Source organism: Nipponia nippon, unplaced genomic scaffold (genome assembly GCF_047370975.1).
Source record: "Nipponia nippon isolate SJK-2023a ecotype South Korea unplaced genomic scaffold, ASM4737097v1 scaffold_8, whole genome shotgun sequence".
Classification (NCBI taxonomy): Eukaryota; Metazoa; Chordata; class Aves; order Pelecaniformes; family Threskiornithidae; genus Nipponia; species Nipponia nippon.
Genome location: NW_028262402.1, coordinates 33,967,507 through 33,985,123, shown reverse-complemented (window position 1 = coordinate 33,985,123; position 17,617 = coordinate 33,967,507). Strand labels below are relative to the sequence as shown.

The 17,617-nt window shown below is 37.3% G+C and overlaps 1 protein-coding gene across 6 annotated transcripts in view; it reads right to left on the bottom strand.

The window, feature by feature from the left end:
* Positions 1–17,617, bottom strand: part of LOC104013345 (TLE family member 1, transcriptional corepressor) — an 80,785-nt gene that overhangs the window by 16,044 nt on the left and 47,124 nt on the right. For 5 of the 6 annotated variants that reach the window (XM_087741447.1, XM_087741450.1, XM_087741449.1 and 2 more), the window contains 6 exons: positions 13,489–13,605; positions 10,232–10,285; positions 8,538–8,690; positions 7,584–7,728; positions 6,677–6,867; positions 5,178–5,254 (listed from right to left, as the gene is read on the bottom strand). In XM_087741447.1, coding sequence (XP_087597573.1) covers positions 5,178–5,254; positions 6,677–6,867; positions 7,584–7,728; positions 8,538–8,690; positions 10,232–10,285; positions 13,489–13,605 — 737 coding nt within the window. The remainder of the gene's footprint in view (positions 1–5,177; positions 5,255–6,676; positions 6,868–7,583; positions 7,729–8,537; positions 8,691–10,231; positions 10,286–13,488; positions 13,606–17,617) is intronic. The other variant, XM_087741451.1, reaches the window with a different exon arrangement.

The window sequence follows — 17,617 nt, the reverse complement described above, 5'->3', positions numbered from 1 at the left end:
TCTAAAGCTCAAGATATTTCTTGACAGGCACCCTTTGCCCTCCCATCTTTCTTGTCAACAAATTGCTATTGACATCTGAATTCCATGACACTGCAAAAATTAACATGCATTTTTGTCTTTTTACTCTGATCTTTTAGAACTGAAAGTGTATGCCAGAAACTGCTGTTCAGCTTCATGATGATCATGGATTTCTGTCTCACTCACGGCATTCTACCTCTATGAAATGACTGGGTGCCATGACTAGACATCTTTGATCAAATGACTGTTAGCATTAAGATAGCCCTTCCTCATGTTGGGCTAACAACCACAGCGAACAAAGAAAAAGTTCTTATACAATGCAATTATAATTTAACATAAAACAAGCTAAGTACATATCAATTAGTATGTAAATATATACTTGTAATTAATTCTATATTATGAAAAAAACAGTTACAAGACAAAATTGCATGCCTTTTATTTAGGAAAGTTCTGAAAAACAGTATACTGTCACTTATGATTATGTTCTTTCTGAATAACAGAAATAGTCTTCTGATCTATTGCTTCCAAAGAGTTCTCCTCATTTGTGTCAAAGCAGCACTAAGAACCTGCAGAGTTCCTATACATTACAGTGTAGTAGGTGATACTAATACAACCCAGTTTCTCAGCTTATATCTGTTAATTATGGCCCTCCAATTTCCAAATAAGTATCTAATAAGTATATAATAAATAACTATCATCTGACATGCTGAGGAGAGTTCAGAATAATTAAGTCACTGCCCAAGAACATGGCAAATCAACTAAACTACCTAACTGCCAGCTACTCCTCTAAGTATTCAGATTGATATAATGCATGCAATTCCTGCCTACTTGAAGTACCATGGCTTAAAAAAAAAAAAAAGCTTCCACTACATCCCTCCAATTCAAACAGAATTCCTTAACTAACACAAATACCCCAACTATAAAACACAAAAGCAGATAGTTCCTTGTACTGATGAGTGCATTTTACTTTCAGCTCTTCTTTGTACCCCAGCTTATTTCTAGTTGCAGTTACCACAACAAATAGTGAATATCTGAGTATGGTGTTTCACTATATAGAACAAAATGGCAAGAAATAAGGATAAAGGTATTTGTACAGAAATAACAAAATCTTTAACTTCATACATGTCATCAAATAATTCTACCCAAAGATACAAAGGGGGGAAAAAAACAACCTATTATTCTAGAATATAATAAAATTAGCCTTCCTTTAAAATATTCCTCATTGAACATTCACTGAATAAGTGTGAAGATCAGGAGAGCTGAAATCTTTTTATTTTTTGCCTTGAGCAATTCCAGAACAGTATACTATTCCTTTCCAAAAACACAAAGAGAAGTTGACTTATAACCAGAAACTGAAAGAGTTAACATTTACCACATGAAATTTCCCTTTCCTACTAAAATGAGAAACATGTATTTTTGGCTCTTTCTGGTGTCTGACACCTCATGCTTCAATTAAAAACACATTTGAAAAAAATACTGAGAAATATCTTTGCCCTCAATGCTACCATTAATTCACAATTTTAGACACCAGGGAAGCAATACTGTGGACATAAATGTTACCACTGAGCTTGAAAATCTATGTTCAACGCATAATCCAACTATTAGGTGTGGTTCACATCAAGGAGAAATCCACAAGAACATTAATTTAGCAACTATAGAAGACTAAAAGCTAAATAAGTACCTTGCTAGAAAGCCTACACAAAGCAAAAAAGATGATTACAGCAACACGCCAAGAACTTATAGTCCAGGGCATAGTTAAATTTATCAAAACAACTGAGTGCAAGACTCAGACACCACATGTCCATGTCCAAAACTAGTATCAATTTCCCACCCCCAACCTAAGACAAAGATAATTATTGATTAGGTGATGGCTCAAGGCAATCTGGAAGGAAAAAACACACACACCCCCCAAGAAAAAAAAAAAAAAAAAAACCAACAAAACAAAACCAGAAGAGCTGCTAAGACAAGAATAATCTACTGATGGGACGCAACTTTGAAACCAAGAATATCAAAACTTGTTTTATGCACATTCATACACACATACAGATATCAAGTCCTTGCCCATAAAATTAATTACTAAACTACAAACAGCTGAAGAGAGATAACAACTAATATAAGATTACATGTGTGTACACCAAAATATCAAAGTAATACGAAAAACCTGAAAGGCCTCATAGGAAATAATTTAAGAAAACAAAACAAAAACAAAACACACAACCTGCTACCAAATGCAAAGACTAGCTCATTTGTATAATTAAGAAATTGCTGAAGACACTTTGACTTTCTAGATTGCTACCCAGTTTCCCAAGTACATCTGTACCACTGCTAACAAGGTTAGACTCTGCAAAGAGCAAAACTGAAAGATTCACATTCAGGAACATAAAAAGATGGTAGTAAAGACTTACATTTAATCAAATTACAAAATAAGACAAGCAAAAGACAAACTTTGCAGACAACAGTCCCTTGATAAAAGGAGACAGACAAGTAGGAGTGGGTTCTTAAGAGGCTACTAATTTTTCTAACAAGCTGGTCATTAACAGATGTCAGAATACCCAGGGGTTAAAGAAAACTGGGTGCTATCAGAAATGTCATTCCTTTGGAAAGGAAGGAACTCAATCGTCTCTTGGAAGCAGGGCTGGGTGAATAAAACAGTCCCAGCGTAACCATTGATAAAAACGCGCAGCTTTGAGTACACACATATGGCTGGGGATTCAATAGTTCAATCTGAAAATTCTCTGTACCACTTGCAACAAGACTCAGACTAAAACTTCACATCTCATAAAACAAATTCAATGTGGCACCTTAATTGGTGCCACAAACCAGGAGTACTCCACTAGTTTGCATGATTAGATAACCCATGTACTTTGTACAGAAAATATAGGAGACTTCACTAATGTAGGTAAGAGATACTCAAAGATGCTGCAGGTAGCAGATATTATCTAGCTAGCTGTAGCCAGAGACTAAAACAAGAGATCGTTCTAAAGCTGCCAATGGAAAGGTAACAGATCAGTTTATGGAATTTTAGGTTTGCCTCACTTACTATAAAGATAAACAACGAAGTCACTTTAGAGGAAAAAACTGACTCAGTCCAAGTAACGTGACCACAAAGAAACATTACAGAACACATCAAATCAAGTGGAGAGTAGGGAGTATGTATCAAAGCAGGCAATCTACAGTGTGAATAAAGTGCTGAAAACACTAAATAAAAAGATTAAAAAAAAAAACACAAACCACACAGACTGTAATTTAGCTATGAAATACCAGGATACAAAGTGTAGCAGCATACATGCACTGCTTTTGTGCCTTCAATAGTGCAACAACTAGAATTCAGCCACAGAACGTTTCTGACTGAACAAAAACAGGTTTTCATAGCTTATAATATAAAATATTGCCAGGCATTACTAATTGAATAAGTCATTGAAAGTTTATGAATATACTTGTTTAAAGGTAAAAACTTAGAGCTACCGGATTATGCGATCTCCAAAAATATTTTCTAAGTATGCCAAATTTTACTAAAGTCAGCAAGAATGAGTCTGACCCTTAATAGAAGAATGTTTTGAGAACAAAGCCTGTTCCTTACTGTACTAAATTTAAATACACCACCATCTGATACATAACACCAACTCACGGAGCCCTCAGTTCAGTAATCTTGTCAACATACCACCAACTTTTCTTTAAGTAAATCCAAGATTTAACAGTTTTCTCACATTGCCAACAGATAGCTAAGTCTGTTCTCAGAAGCATGGTGGATAACAATGAAAACGCATTCAGGATGACTCTCCTCATCTAAGTCTGCTGCTTTCTTACTGTTACAGAAAAAGAATAGAAGAAAATACACACTTTTTTGCATGTAATCTGGTGTACTTTTAAGGATGTTTGCATGACTGACATTACAATGTATCACTAGCTATTAACAGGCATTCAGAATGAAGGCAAATAGAAATATGTTTGTATACAACTTTCACCACAGTGTGTCTTGTAACTTATAACTTATAACAGTACCCTAAAAGTAATAGCTTCTGAATTTTTCCTGAAGCTGCAAAGGAAAAAATTAAGCCATGATAAATTGCTAAAGAAGACAGTATGTAACAGGGACACCCAGCACAGAAGTGCAAAGCGTTACAGGAGTTTCAAAATTATGGAAGTACCTAGACAGAGAGAAACTACTCTAACTGCAACTTTCTGTTGAAAGAGAAGACAGGACTGAATGCCAAGCGTGAGAGGGCAAAGAACAGGTTCTAACAGCGTGTTGAAAAACGTGTTATAATTCTCTCTGCCCCACTCTCTCCAAGAAAACAGATTAGTCAAATTTGCAGCCTATGCTCTGTTTGTACCTGCATGGACTAGTTTGTCCAGAAATACTTTAAATATAATCACATTTTTTAAGAGGTCATGCCTGTTCATGACTCTACTGCACATGGATAAGCTCAGTCTCAACAGACTACCAAAGCAAAATTACTGAAAAATGTGATGTATGCTGTTTTGGTGAATTTATTTTATTGTAACATCAATAAGCCACAGCATCACAGAAATATTTTATTTAACCACCTCTTCATCAGTAATTAAAACTTTTAAATAAAAAGAACCTGTTGTGAACATTATCCTACATCTATGCACCACCTGCTGCACAACTGCTTCATCATTCTTTTGCTCTCCAGCTGCACACTTACACAAATATTTTAAAGAGCTTGCTCCATTACGCAAGGCGTGCATCAGTTGCTAAAGCAAGTGCTTCAGATACCCACTGTGATCAACAGTTACAAACTCTCATGACCGATAACACAGGTGCCAGACAAGGAGTCTGCAAGCTTGCACCACACATTTATGCTCAGTATAGTACGAAGTTCAGTTTCAGTATGTTTTTATTTTATACATTTTAATACTGTCTCCAGTTTGTAGTTCCCTTAACTTCCCCCAGGAAGAAGGAAATAAAAAACCTTAAAGTATACCTTCAACAGCTTTTCCTTGGAAATAGGTATATGCAGACCTGTTTTGGGATATGACAACTATCATTTGAGAATTCTTACCAGGTGAAGTCTAAAACAATCTCTTGAGAACAACCAGACACTACTCCCTTTGGAGTTCTTGTTCACTGACACAAGATAAGTTTATTCTCTCTAGATATTGCAGATGTTACCAAAATGTTAAAAGTTACTTACGGTTTTCCTCCAGGAATCCCTGCTAGATTTGGAGGGATTCCAGGTACTCTCATGTGAGGAGGAGGATCAAACCCAACCTGACAATGAAAAATGAATTAATCTCACACTTGCAATTTCTCATTCAGCAAGCCCCTTTTCTTCACCCCCAAGATATTACGCATTTAACCAAAATGTGTCTTTTACCCACAGTATTAGATAAGTGTACGTCCCTTCACAGTAGGGGAAAAACAAGTCAATTTCCCTATGCATGCTTCTGCTAGAAGTATTAATGTGCAAATAGAAAACCAATAATGTATATCATGCGTTCACACCACTGAGTGTAACACAAATACCCCTGTGTTAGGACAGACATAGCCCTGGAATTAGAGTCTGTGGTGTGTCGGCATGTAGCCACACCAGTGCTCTTTAGCTCTGCGACAGCTAGCGCGTACCCATGCAGGCACAGCACAATGCTGGAAAGCAGCTTCAGGCCCCAGCTAGAATCTCTGCATGGCTCCGCACTGCACTGTGTGGGTACATCAGCCAAGATCTCTCTCACGGAGCTATGCTACAGGGTGCAGACAAATTTATCTACAGCTTAAATATACTATGCTCTCTTTACACACTGCAATTCCACTAAACTTTTATATCCTGAATAAATATGTACATCAAATAATCCAAACAGAAATTCTGGACCAAATAGACTTAGTTTTTCTTCTGAACACTATACCTGAGTTAAAATTCTTATTGCTTTAAGAAGCGCATATGCTATTTATAACTTCCACGTTTTCACATAAAAGCCCTGTTTACCAGTTTGAAAAAAGTAGCCATATCTACAATAATAAGAAGATGACAAGCTTAAGTCCCATCTTGCAAATATACAAGTAGGTAAGTTTGTCTAGGCATAAAGCTGCCATCAAGCTCATGTTTGCAGAATCAGGCCCCTAGGTTATTCTGCTTGACAGCAGCTATAACTGCTATGCTCCATTTACTTACTACACCCACAACAGCCTCTATTCTTAACACACCTTATCACAGAGCTCCAAGGTATGTACAGACCAACTTTTCATGTTGATTTCCACAAAAAAAAAATACAAGGACAGAGACGTAGATAAAAAGACTTCTACATGCTTGAAGATTAATTTGAGTGTGTCTGTACAAAACACAAATCTGGTTCAGCAAGAGAAAAGCAGATGTCCACAGCACCAGTGAAATACTTTGTAGCTACCAAAACTATCTTTTAATTTAAAGCACAAAATAATTTTTTGGCATTTATTAATCACTCAAAGCATTGATGAAGGTGAAGAAAAAAGGAAACATACATAAATACACTGAGATTCTTTGTTTTCAAGGTGCAAATTTGTTTCTCTAGCCACTCAGGAAAGTGAAACACACAGTAAAGCTGTCAAGCCTCTGGCGCTGTTGTAACTTGGGAATTCAACAGTGCTAAATGAAGCATGTAGCTCTTCTCAGTGAGCCACAACTCACACGACTGAGATTGCATGCAACGTATGGCCTACCATAGGAGATCTTCCATAGGCAACCACAGCAGCTGCAGCAGCAGCAGCACTCATCTGGGGTGACATATTGTGCAGACTGGCATAGGCTGCCCCTGGACTGGTTAACTCTCCATTCATGCCAGCATGAGGTACCATTCCAAATGGAGCAGGGTACGGTCCTGGTACTGCCAATGGTGTCCGCAAACCTGCAGCTATGGAATAATGAAATCAAGTAGTTTTATTTATATATTGCTGGATAGAGGGAAGAAAACAGCCCTTTTTTTTCCCCTACAATACCTAACCTTCCCCTCCCACATACACATACTACCAAGAAACATTGCCGTAACTTATCAGTACCACCACCTCTTTTCACTCAGTGTAAATAAGATCTACTGAAGTCTGAACTTGCTGATTACTTCTAACAATTGCTTCTAGCATTACCTATTTCCATTTCTGTAATATTTCCCTGTTTACATTAATCTCTCCTTTGCCAAATTAAGCAGTAAAGCTGACAGACATGGTTTACACAGCTCATGTCTGAAGCAACTGTGCTGTACCAGCCTGAAAGCAAAAGTAAACTTCCCCTTGCATTTGTCAAGATTTACACTGCAGCAAATATTAGTAGACTCAGACAAAGAGCTAGAGAAGAGATTGCATTCAGAGTAAGTACCAGAAACTTCTAAGAAGTCTTTTTATATTGCATTCAGTCTCTGGATTATTTGCAAAAAAGATAAAGACAAAAGTAAACAAAGAAGGATAAGAGATAGAGAGATATTCAAACTCTTGATAATCCAAACATCTGCTTCTCATCAAGCCCTGTCTTGATATCAAGAACAAAGCAATACATTTAGTTAACATTCACCCAGAACTACATATGTAAAAAAAGATTAATTTTGGAACCATAAAAACATGTGAGGTAATGCATTACCAGCTTGGTTAACCAGAGGGTCCATTGTTGGAGGCTTGCCAAGGCCTGGACGAAGTCCTGGAGTTGCACTAGTGCCTGGGGTTGGCACATCACTTCGAGGAGTTGGTGTGCTGGATTTCAGAACAGGCGTGCTGGCTTTTTCATGCTGGTATCATTAAACAAATTAAATGAGTATTATTTTTAATCCAGGCCATATTATACAATTTATCACAACAGCAGCTGGGATGCTGGGCATCTACTACCTACTCCCTCAGCCAATTTTCATAAATCCACGCAATGCTGACAACATTAACTTGTGAGAGAGAAATGCTGACCTTTTTGATTGCTGCCAAAATTAAAATAAGAAAAGAAACATAGAAAGTTATTTTTCTTTCTTCCATTGGCATGAAAAAAAATGCCTGAGCTAATTTTTTTCAGGACAATATAGTATGCATCACCAAATTATTTTAGCCTGAAATCATTACTGTCTCAATTATTGTTGGACCCAGCAAATCTAAGTACAAAACCAAAATACCACCATAGTTGATAGTATCAAAAAATTGTGACACAAAAGCTACAGACAATCTAATAAAATTATTAAGGATACTGCAGAAAAAGTTTTTGAAGAGTAACAGCTTATTTAGAAAAGTTTAACAAAAGCCTGGAGAACTTCTTAGTGACTATATATAGACTATGTTAAACCACACAGAAAAAGAAGAAAGAAAAAATAAACAATGCTTAAATTCGCCAATCATTTGACAGAAATGTAGGAAATAAAAAAAATCAAAATGAAACAGAAAGTATTGCTGAGAAGGAAAGTTGAATAATACTATAAAGGTCTGGAAAAACAGTAGTCTATTTCAGCTTCAAATATTTGAAGCCATGTACTTTCTGCCACAAGTAGTTGCAGGAGAATGGAGAACTAACACTTTGCAAGAATAAAAACATTTATCTGGACAACAGACTGCTACCCACCAGACTCATTTCTTTGGATTTAAGGGAAGTAGAACTTCCTGAAGAGGCCGTAGATGCTGGACTGCTAGAGGCATCTTTCTTCAGCAGGCGGTTTTTATCTATACCGTTTTCACGTGGTGAATGAGTGGGACTTGCCCTTGGGGAAGAAGGATCCTAAAACAATGGGAAGGGAAGAACAGCACAGAACTGCGTCATAGGTTGGTACACAACCACCACTAAGGAGTCTATGGGAAAAAAAGCTAGAAGAATTTAGGCAGTACGTTCAAATGACATTTTGTTATCCCTATAGAAAAAAAGCTGAAATCCCTTCATCAATTTAGAGACATAAGTAAGTTCATATAGTAAGCAATCTGGTTTTATTTTACATTACATGTAGTCATAAACTGTTTCCAAACATAGAGCTTGCAATCTAAGTATACCTAAGTACAAACTAAGGCAAGCACACACAACACATAGCAAGAGCAAGAAAGACCAACAGTAACTGCACTAAGTTTACACTGTTTTTTTCTATGTACATTCTCCACACACTCCTAGTGACAACAAACATTTCAATAATCTCTTTTAGGCCATACAAACCTTGCTCATCTCTGTCTTCAGAAGGAGAGGTTAAGACACATGCTTTATATGCCATAATATCTGTCACTCCTCGCTAAATACCATCTGTAATAGCCTCGCTACTTAAATCTACAGAAAAAACTGAAAGCACCTCTCAGGTGATTATCTCTCTCTCTTCCAGAGGTACTCTCTGTATTTACTTCAACCTGAAATAGCGAGCCCAGCAAGCTACAATGCCATCAGAGCTCTACAGGTTCTCCATGCTCCTTTGGCTCATGAGAATAGCAGCAGGGAAGAAGCAGTCCTCACAAGAGGGCACTAAGTCTACTGACTGATTATTGAGCAGTTTCATCATAAGTAGGGCTTCTGAAAGGCTCACTAAAATCCCTAGTTGGATACCCATTTTTCTACTTGGCAGACATCATTTGGGCACTCGGAGCTGCTGAAGACACTTCTTCTCTGTCAGCTTCTCTCCCTGTGCTTTTCACAGGGCAAAACCACCTCACTACCATATTCAGGCTTCCTAAATCTCTTTGTTGTATGAAATAAAAGATGAAGAAAAGGGAAGGCCCATCAGTTCACCTTGATGCCACTGCCAAATCTCTGCACTGGAGAAAGTTAAGTGGCTACAATGTCTGGCAAATTTTGTGAACTGACTGACTTCATTCTGACTTCAGCTGACCTCATTATAAAAACCAACACTTCTGGAAAATGCTGTATTTAACATACAATGTTAAAATACTAGTAATATTTGAGGTACCAAAAATGTTCTTAAGAATACTCCCGCTATTAAATACAAGGTTAGGTATTGCCTTCTTTTTTCATTTGAAGACAGTAGTTTGAAAGCCTCAGCCCTCCACCAGCATCTCACCACAACTCTCTCCACTACAGAGCAGCTGTGAAGCATCAGAATGTAACTGCAGAGGGAACAGAACTGGACAAAACAGCTGAAGGAAAAGCCAAGAGGGCAACCAGATAAAGCTCAGAGGAAGACACGGCAACCGCAGTACTAACAAAAAGGAGAAGTTGTGAATATTTTAACATATCCACACAGAGGATTCTTTTTCTTCTAACATCTAAATGCACTTTTCCTTTAACCTTTGGGCAAATGTCAAGACTACAAAAATGAAAAAAGTTACCTCATTGGATACATCTACAACCAAGTTATCGTCACTCTTGTCCCCATCACTGTCCTATTAAAAATAAATAAATATAGTGTTCATTTCAATTAGTACATTAAGAGCCCAGAGAGAAAGACTACGCATCTACTCAGACATTTTTTGTTTTTCCTAAACAAAAAGCAAACAACCTTTCATTACCTTATTACCAATAGGGAAAACAATGAAAACAGGAGCTCAGCACCTTATTTGTGCTTCAATAATAAAACGCAAATAAGGCAGAACTAGTTGAAAGGTGGTGGTCTCACCATCAGTGCAAGATGGTCCAAACCCCCTCCTTATTACCATCAAAAACAGTGTTGTCACTACTCCTGAAAGAGAAACTCATTCTGTTCGTATGCTAATCTTACTTGTTAATCTTATGGAAATTACTGCTTGTGCATACCTGAAAAAACAACAGATCTCAGAAAACTGGAGCTTTTTGGCATTTGTTTGATGAATCAACTTCCTCAAAGTGATAGGACAATTTTTCTCCTTTTCCAGAAAGGAAAGTTTTGAAATGGAAAGTTCTGGGGAAGAAAAAGCTTCAGGAATGCCAAGCATTTCAACATTTCTGCCTAACAAAACCAAAATACTTCTGACATTCCTAAATAGAAATGTTTTATTGTGGCTTGTCAGTCTGCATTTTGACTGTTTCACATAAATCTGTGTTCACCTGAGCTGCTCTAGTGCCTCGTGATAGCTGTTACTCAAGTGCCTTCTGGTCCCTATCTCCAAAATGGGCTGGGATGCCCCAGTAGACACATTCTATGATACACAGTGGTTTAGTGATTTCTTCAGTGCACCATGGTGGTTCACCCAGAAGGTGAGTCTTGACTCAAAAATGAGAACAAACAAACAAACAAAAAAAACCAAGTGAATGACAAAACTTAAAATTTTCATGTGGGCAAGTTTGACATTTCCAATAACAAAACTTTTAGTTAAAAAGATTCTAGGCAAACAAATCAGACGTACAAGATTGCTCAAATTGTCTCCCATCTCTTGCTTTCAAAGTGTCTGGGCTATCACACTTAACACTGGCAGACAGAAAGTAAAACAACAGTTCCTTCCTCTCACTTTAGGCCATAAGTATTTAAAAACAATCCCCCCCCCCCCCCAACCCAACGGGTAGTTTCAACGTTTCCCTTCTGCTTTAGCAGCTGAATATTGCTCCAAGAAATATTGCAAACATATTAGGGACCCAAGAGTGCCACTGAAGACAGAATAGTGGCTCTATCTGCCACTCAGGAAGCTGTCCAACCAAAGAGTGCAAAAGGAGAAGGAACAGGAAAGCTTCAGGCCTGGTTATCTGCCACCTCTTGAAAAGTATGAAGCACCCAGAAGGCAAGAACAGGTTAGAACACCTTTGAGCATGTGGGAGCACAGTAGACGGGACACTTGTTCACCAGAAATACCACCCCTGAGGAGGGCAAAAATAGCTTCCAAGCAATGATTACGTGCACTCCACTGACTTTGTCATATTGAGAAATAGAAATTTACCGGGCTTACCAAAGGCATCTCCTACAGGTACTATTAATGTCAGAAGATTCTCCTCACTAACAAACCCACAGGCTGAAACTATACAGGTCCTAACATGAAAATTAGTCAGAAGTCAAAAAGGAAAACAAAACAAAACAAAAAATGCATTTTGCATCGTATTTCCAAAAGCAACAATTCCTACAACTCATTTATCTCTCTTCTGACAAAAGCAGCACTTCCTTGTCCCTACAAGGGCCTCAATTAAAACGAGCTTGAAATCAGCAGCTCTGTGTTTGCAGAATTGGGGAACCTTTAGGAAGAAAAATCTTCTTCCAGATTAGAATAAGTCTGGAACTTTCAAATATCATTGTTTGGCTCAACTCTTTATTTTGATGCTGCCTTTGTTTGTAAAATCCATTTCAAGCGAACAGCAAACAGAACCACACATTTAAAATAAGGATTAAAACAAACTGTTTCTACAGTGCAATAGTATCCTTTCCATTTCTTTCCAGTAGAAATACAAGAAAAACAAGCAAGTTAAGCTTTTTCTTCCTTTATTTTTTATAGCAAATGTAGCTTAAGAATGCTTAATCTTCAAATATTTAAAATTAAAAATGCCCATAGAATATCAAACCCTCAAAGTTGAGGGAGTAACACAGGGAAGTTTGCCAAACCTTTCTGTAATCAAAACAAGATTATTAGAAAGTGGTGGAAATAGAACTTGCAAAACCGTAACAGTACTACACCACAATGTGCAGAAAGGGGAAAGGAACCCCATCTACTCTCAGCAGCTCCAGGGATATCCAATAGCTGCTCAGAGATATTCTGGGTCCAAGCAGAGAGAAATTACCCTACCAAATACCAAGGAAATAAAGCACCCCCTGATTTTCTCTTGGGTTTCATTAACTAGGAAGTAGTAAGTGACTAGATTCATATAAACCAGACAATTTGCCACATTATTGCTATGTCAAATAATAGTATCTTCTGTTAAATTTAAGTTCTGCTTTTCAGTACTCTTTCACACCAGCCCTAGTCTCTAAAGCCTGTTCAAGTATCATCCTATGACGATGCATTTAGACTTGGCTGAGCATTTAAGACTTGAAGTTGAACACCCGTGTGAGCCTTCTGAGGTTCACATATGCCACGCTGTTGTACTGAAGCATCTCTTTGAAACCAAGTGAGAAGCAAGCTAGTAAAAAATGCAGATCATAAACTGTGAACTTTTTATATTTCAATTTGCTTTCTGCTGAAACTGCCATATCAACCAAAAGCAAACTTTATAAGTTGGTACAGCCTCAAAACATATGCACTTTGCAGTAGTAATTATTACCCAACATGGTAATAGTTCCACAGCCCTGGGATATCTGAAAAATGTAGTGTGTCTGTCCGTCATCCCCCCCCCCCCCCTGCCCCCGCCAAAATCAACAAAATCCTCCATTTCAAACAAACCTGCAGGTTTTAGAGCAGTCCAGAAAGGATCTCTTGCTTGAACTCTGAGAAGTGACCCAGAATACCTGTGAATCCCAAACAGTTACTCCTGGCCCATAATTCCCTGTTGAGGAGTATTGCTTCACAATAGCCCAAACTATTGAGTCACTACTCTTCCCACAACATGAATAATGGTCTCTCTGGCTCATGTATTAATGTACTATATCAGCCATAGGAAACACATTGCCTTGTTCTTCACAGCTCTTTTACTCCTCATACAAGCACAGTATGTGCAAATAAATTAATCATTTCTTTGACACAGATTTGCTTACATAGTGGCTGGAATCCTTATCATCCACCTTTCTCTTTTTGATGTCGTTGGTATATTCAGGGCCATTCCTGCGTTTATCTGTGCTTCGCAGACTGTCCGGGACCAACAGAGAATTACTCTGTGAAGACAAAAAACAAGGTCAATCAAAAATTCCTTTCAAGATTCCTTCTTTTATGCTTAAAAACTCAAATTGGATGTGATAGATGCTTTAGAAATGTGATACCTACGTAGTCTTTCATTCCATTTAATTCAACTCAAAGTCCTCCAGGCAGACATCTACAGTGTCATGCATTCTAAGAAGCCTGGCTTTTCATTGTTCAACTTATCAAAAGTTTAGTTCACTTGTCAGTCACCATCTATTTAACTAATTAATTCAACTGAATTTATTGTTTAGGAGAAGCAAACTTGCTGTTTATTCATGAGCAGGTAACAATGATTTTTTAATTTATTTTTTTAATATGCAGATCCCATATAATAAAAGAGACTTACTAAATATAATCTGATTGATTGCTCACTTCTAGACCATCATAAATATATGAGGCTTTGGTATGTCTACATCTGCAGGCATGGACAGATATATGGCAACTTGCCTTTACCTCTTAAAACAACAAATATTTACCAAATAAAGTTATGCAGTAATCATGTTAGCAGCAGTAAACTGCAGTTGGATGCCTTCAACAAATGTATTGCAAACAAAGATCAAATATTTTTACTTCCAGCATAACATTCACTACTAGTGTGAAATTAAGGCTAAAGTGTTGTTTAATCAGACTTGAGCTGAAAAACTGAGGCAAACACACACACAAAAGACAAAAGCAAAGACTAATCTTTTCCTCAAACTACATGGACTGCTTTCATTCATGCTAAGTTATGCTAAGTACAAACTGTTGACCCAAAGAGAAAGGTATTTTAGACATTTTTCAGTCACATGACAATTTGACATGCCTGCGATTCCCATCTCCATCTCCGTTCCAGCTAAAGCATTAAACGTGTTACAATGAGTTCTTTTAAGTGCAGGATTAGCATATGCAAGAGGGCAATTTGTTCAGTCATGTGTTAATGCTGTGAACAATACTGAATGAGTCGAGAAAAAAAATCTCCTTTCACAAAGACCTGGTAAGCCTAGTTCCTAAAAGCCAAGTACACGCTTACATAAATAAATATATGCTTACATAAATATCTAAGTAAATACGTATTTACACGCATACACATATATCTCACAAGAGAAAGCCTAATACCAACATACATACTATGATACAACTGTAAGCCCTCAAAGGAAATACTTAGATTTACCCAAGAGCCAGAGATATTTACTCTTAATATATCAAACATATACTAACAGCCAGTGAACAGTGCACTGAATGGCTTCCCCTTTAAAATCTGAGGACACCACGGTAGTTTTGCTCAGACATTAATGTTAGTCCCAAGGAGAATGAAAATAAAACCGGGTACATAAGGTAATCTGAATCCTCTTTTTCCTACTTCAGAAGCTGCACTTTAAAGCCAACTCTAAGCTCTTTTATTCATGACTATTCAAGCTAAACAAATGCCAACGGGCTTACATAAAGCATATAGGAGGGTCTAATGAAATTCAGTATAAAGAAGCTCAAAATAATGTCTTCACCAAATGTTTTGCAGCTACAACATGGGGTTGTTGGATCACTGAACTAATTGCCTTGACAAATACAGTCTGAATTTAACCTCTCATCTCCTCCCAGATGCACACAAACTCAGGGATTCACTAGTTTGAAAAATATTAAAAGCCATCTTCAGTATTTTAATATTGAATCCAAGGCATCATGTCTGTAGCAGTAGAAACATCTTAGGAAGCAAGCTGTCGATTCAAACTTGATGATAGATTTGAGTACTGCAAATGTCTTTTCTTAAGGAGGAAAGTCTTTTAGTTAAGAGATACTTCCCTTAAAAAAAATCATTAAAAAAAGATCTATTTTACTACTGAAGAGCTTAAAATAAAACAATGAAGGCAAATGCAGTAAAGTGAATAAACTCAGTTTCTCATTTTAAATTGCCCAAATTAAGCGTGCATAATGGAAAGGTGGCAAAAGGGTAGCAGCTGGGAAAAATATAGCAATGTTGCTATTTTAAGTTATTACACAGAAGTGTAGGGAACAGCTTGCAAATTTTGGGATCAAATACATGTAACTACAATGGCTGATATTTTTTTCTGGTTTAATGTAAAGTCTACCTAGACAACACTGACAATATTCTGTACAATTTGTCTTGTAGGATTTAAATACTGTGAAACATACCTAGGAACTCCTAGGTATGCTTGGCTCCCACTGTGTCCTAAATGCCAAACAAAGATTATTGGATTTGATTTTTCCTGAAAAGACTGATGTCTTACTTAGCACCTAAACATATAATTATAACAATAATTTACAGTCCTCACAAGCCTATTCTGCATAACATCTCCCCTATGGTCATATTCACACTGCCTTTCTCTAACTTACCACATCCATTTAAAGCACTGTTCTCTGGAATCAGAGCATCCACGCTAGAAGCTGTTGTGAAGCAGCTTATTTCACAATAGCTATACTGGCAGTTGCAAATACCATGCTGTTACTCTGGCAAAATTTACCAGTAAACTCAATAATTAAAAAGTTACTGTTTTGTTTCCCTTAGGAGTACAAGGAAGTTCTTACAATTCTGACTAAAATCAGGTAAAGTATAACTTTTGATGAAAAAATAGCTTGCTACTGTAACCTACTACCATAATTCAAACCACCAATTGTGTAAGATTTCATTCAACAATATGAAAATATGCACCTTTTTAAGTAGTACATATGGTAGATCCAGAACACTGAAGTAACAAAGGAAATAAACGAAAATACAAAAAAGAACTGGGAAAGACATGATCATATAAGCCTTGGGCTATTGACATCTCTTGCAGCTGTAACATTAAGGTTCAGGGAACGGTGACGACAGCCTACTAAAAGCCACCTTTCCTCATTTCAGCTCTGGTAGAGTTTATATTTGCTATATGTTCACTATCAAGCATAGGACCAGCTAGGAGACAGCAGCAACAGCTTTACAATGACAAAGTTCTCCTTAACTTCTCTTTAAAAAAAAAAAAAAAGTCTGTTTAGTTCTTCTACCAGGCCTACTAACATCTGACTTATTTTCAAAATAAGGACAAGTATTTTTATTTTAGCTATGATATTTATGCAATTTTTTAAATACCACCACATTTTCAGTTGGGATTGATCTTCAATAATAATCAGTTGGTACAAAAAGGGCAAAAAAAGATATATACATGCATAGTTGATTTCCTAAAGAGAAACTGCATGACATCAGTTTTCGTTTTGTCTGAATTTCAACAGACTAGACACACGATTGAGGATAATTCTTGCTTTCATACTAGGAGTTCAATTTATTAGGGATTACCAATGCAACATCTGTAAATCATGAATCTCAGATCAGAACAAATGGTCAAAATCAATTTTATGTAAATGTTTTCTTTTTCTTCCAATAATTGAAAATTTATTCACATGAATCCCTTTTCTTCAAATAAGTCCTGAAAGAAGAAAAAAAGCCTAACGTAGCACCGCTTGCTGTCAGAGTTACCAGACTGCATAAGGGCTGTATAACAGGCAATTTGGGATCCTAAAGCAACTTTGCTGCCAGCAAAAGTTAAACACTGAAACCACCAGCAGTAAATGTGAAACGAAAACCTAGTCATGATGCACAAGAGAGAAGGCAGGTTCCCCATTAGGAATATAATGCACATTATTCAAACGCACTCCTTCGACTGCCATGCCGTTTCCCATAGGAACTACTTCCAAACCACAAGTACGTGTGCCAGGGGTACAGGCTGAGAGCCGACAGTATCTCATTTAGCCCGAGTTATAATACAGCACAGACAACTCACTAGAACATTCAGAACTGACAATTAACTTTATGCTGATCATTACAGCAATTAAATAACAGTATTTACATCACACCTGTGCTCATGGTTCAACTACACCTGGTCCCAATTAAGATCTTCTCTAGCGCTAGGCTCCTTATCCTTCCCACTCCCCTTTCCCCCAAAGACACACACACACGCACTTGCTCTGTGCTTGGCCATTCACTGACTCGCTATACATCCAAACCAACTGCACCCAGCTGCC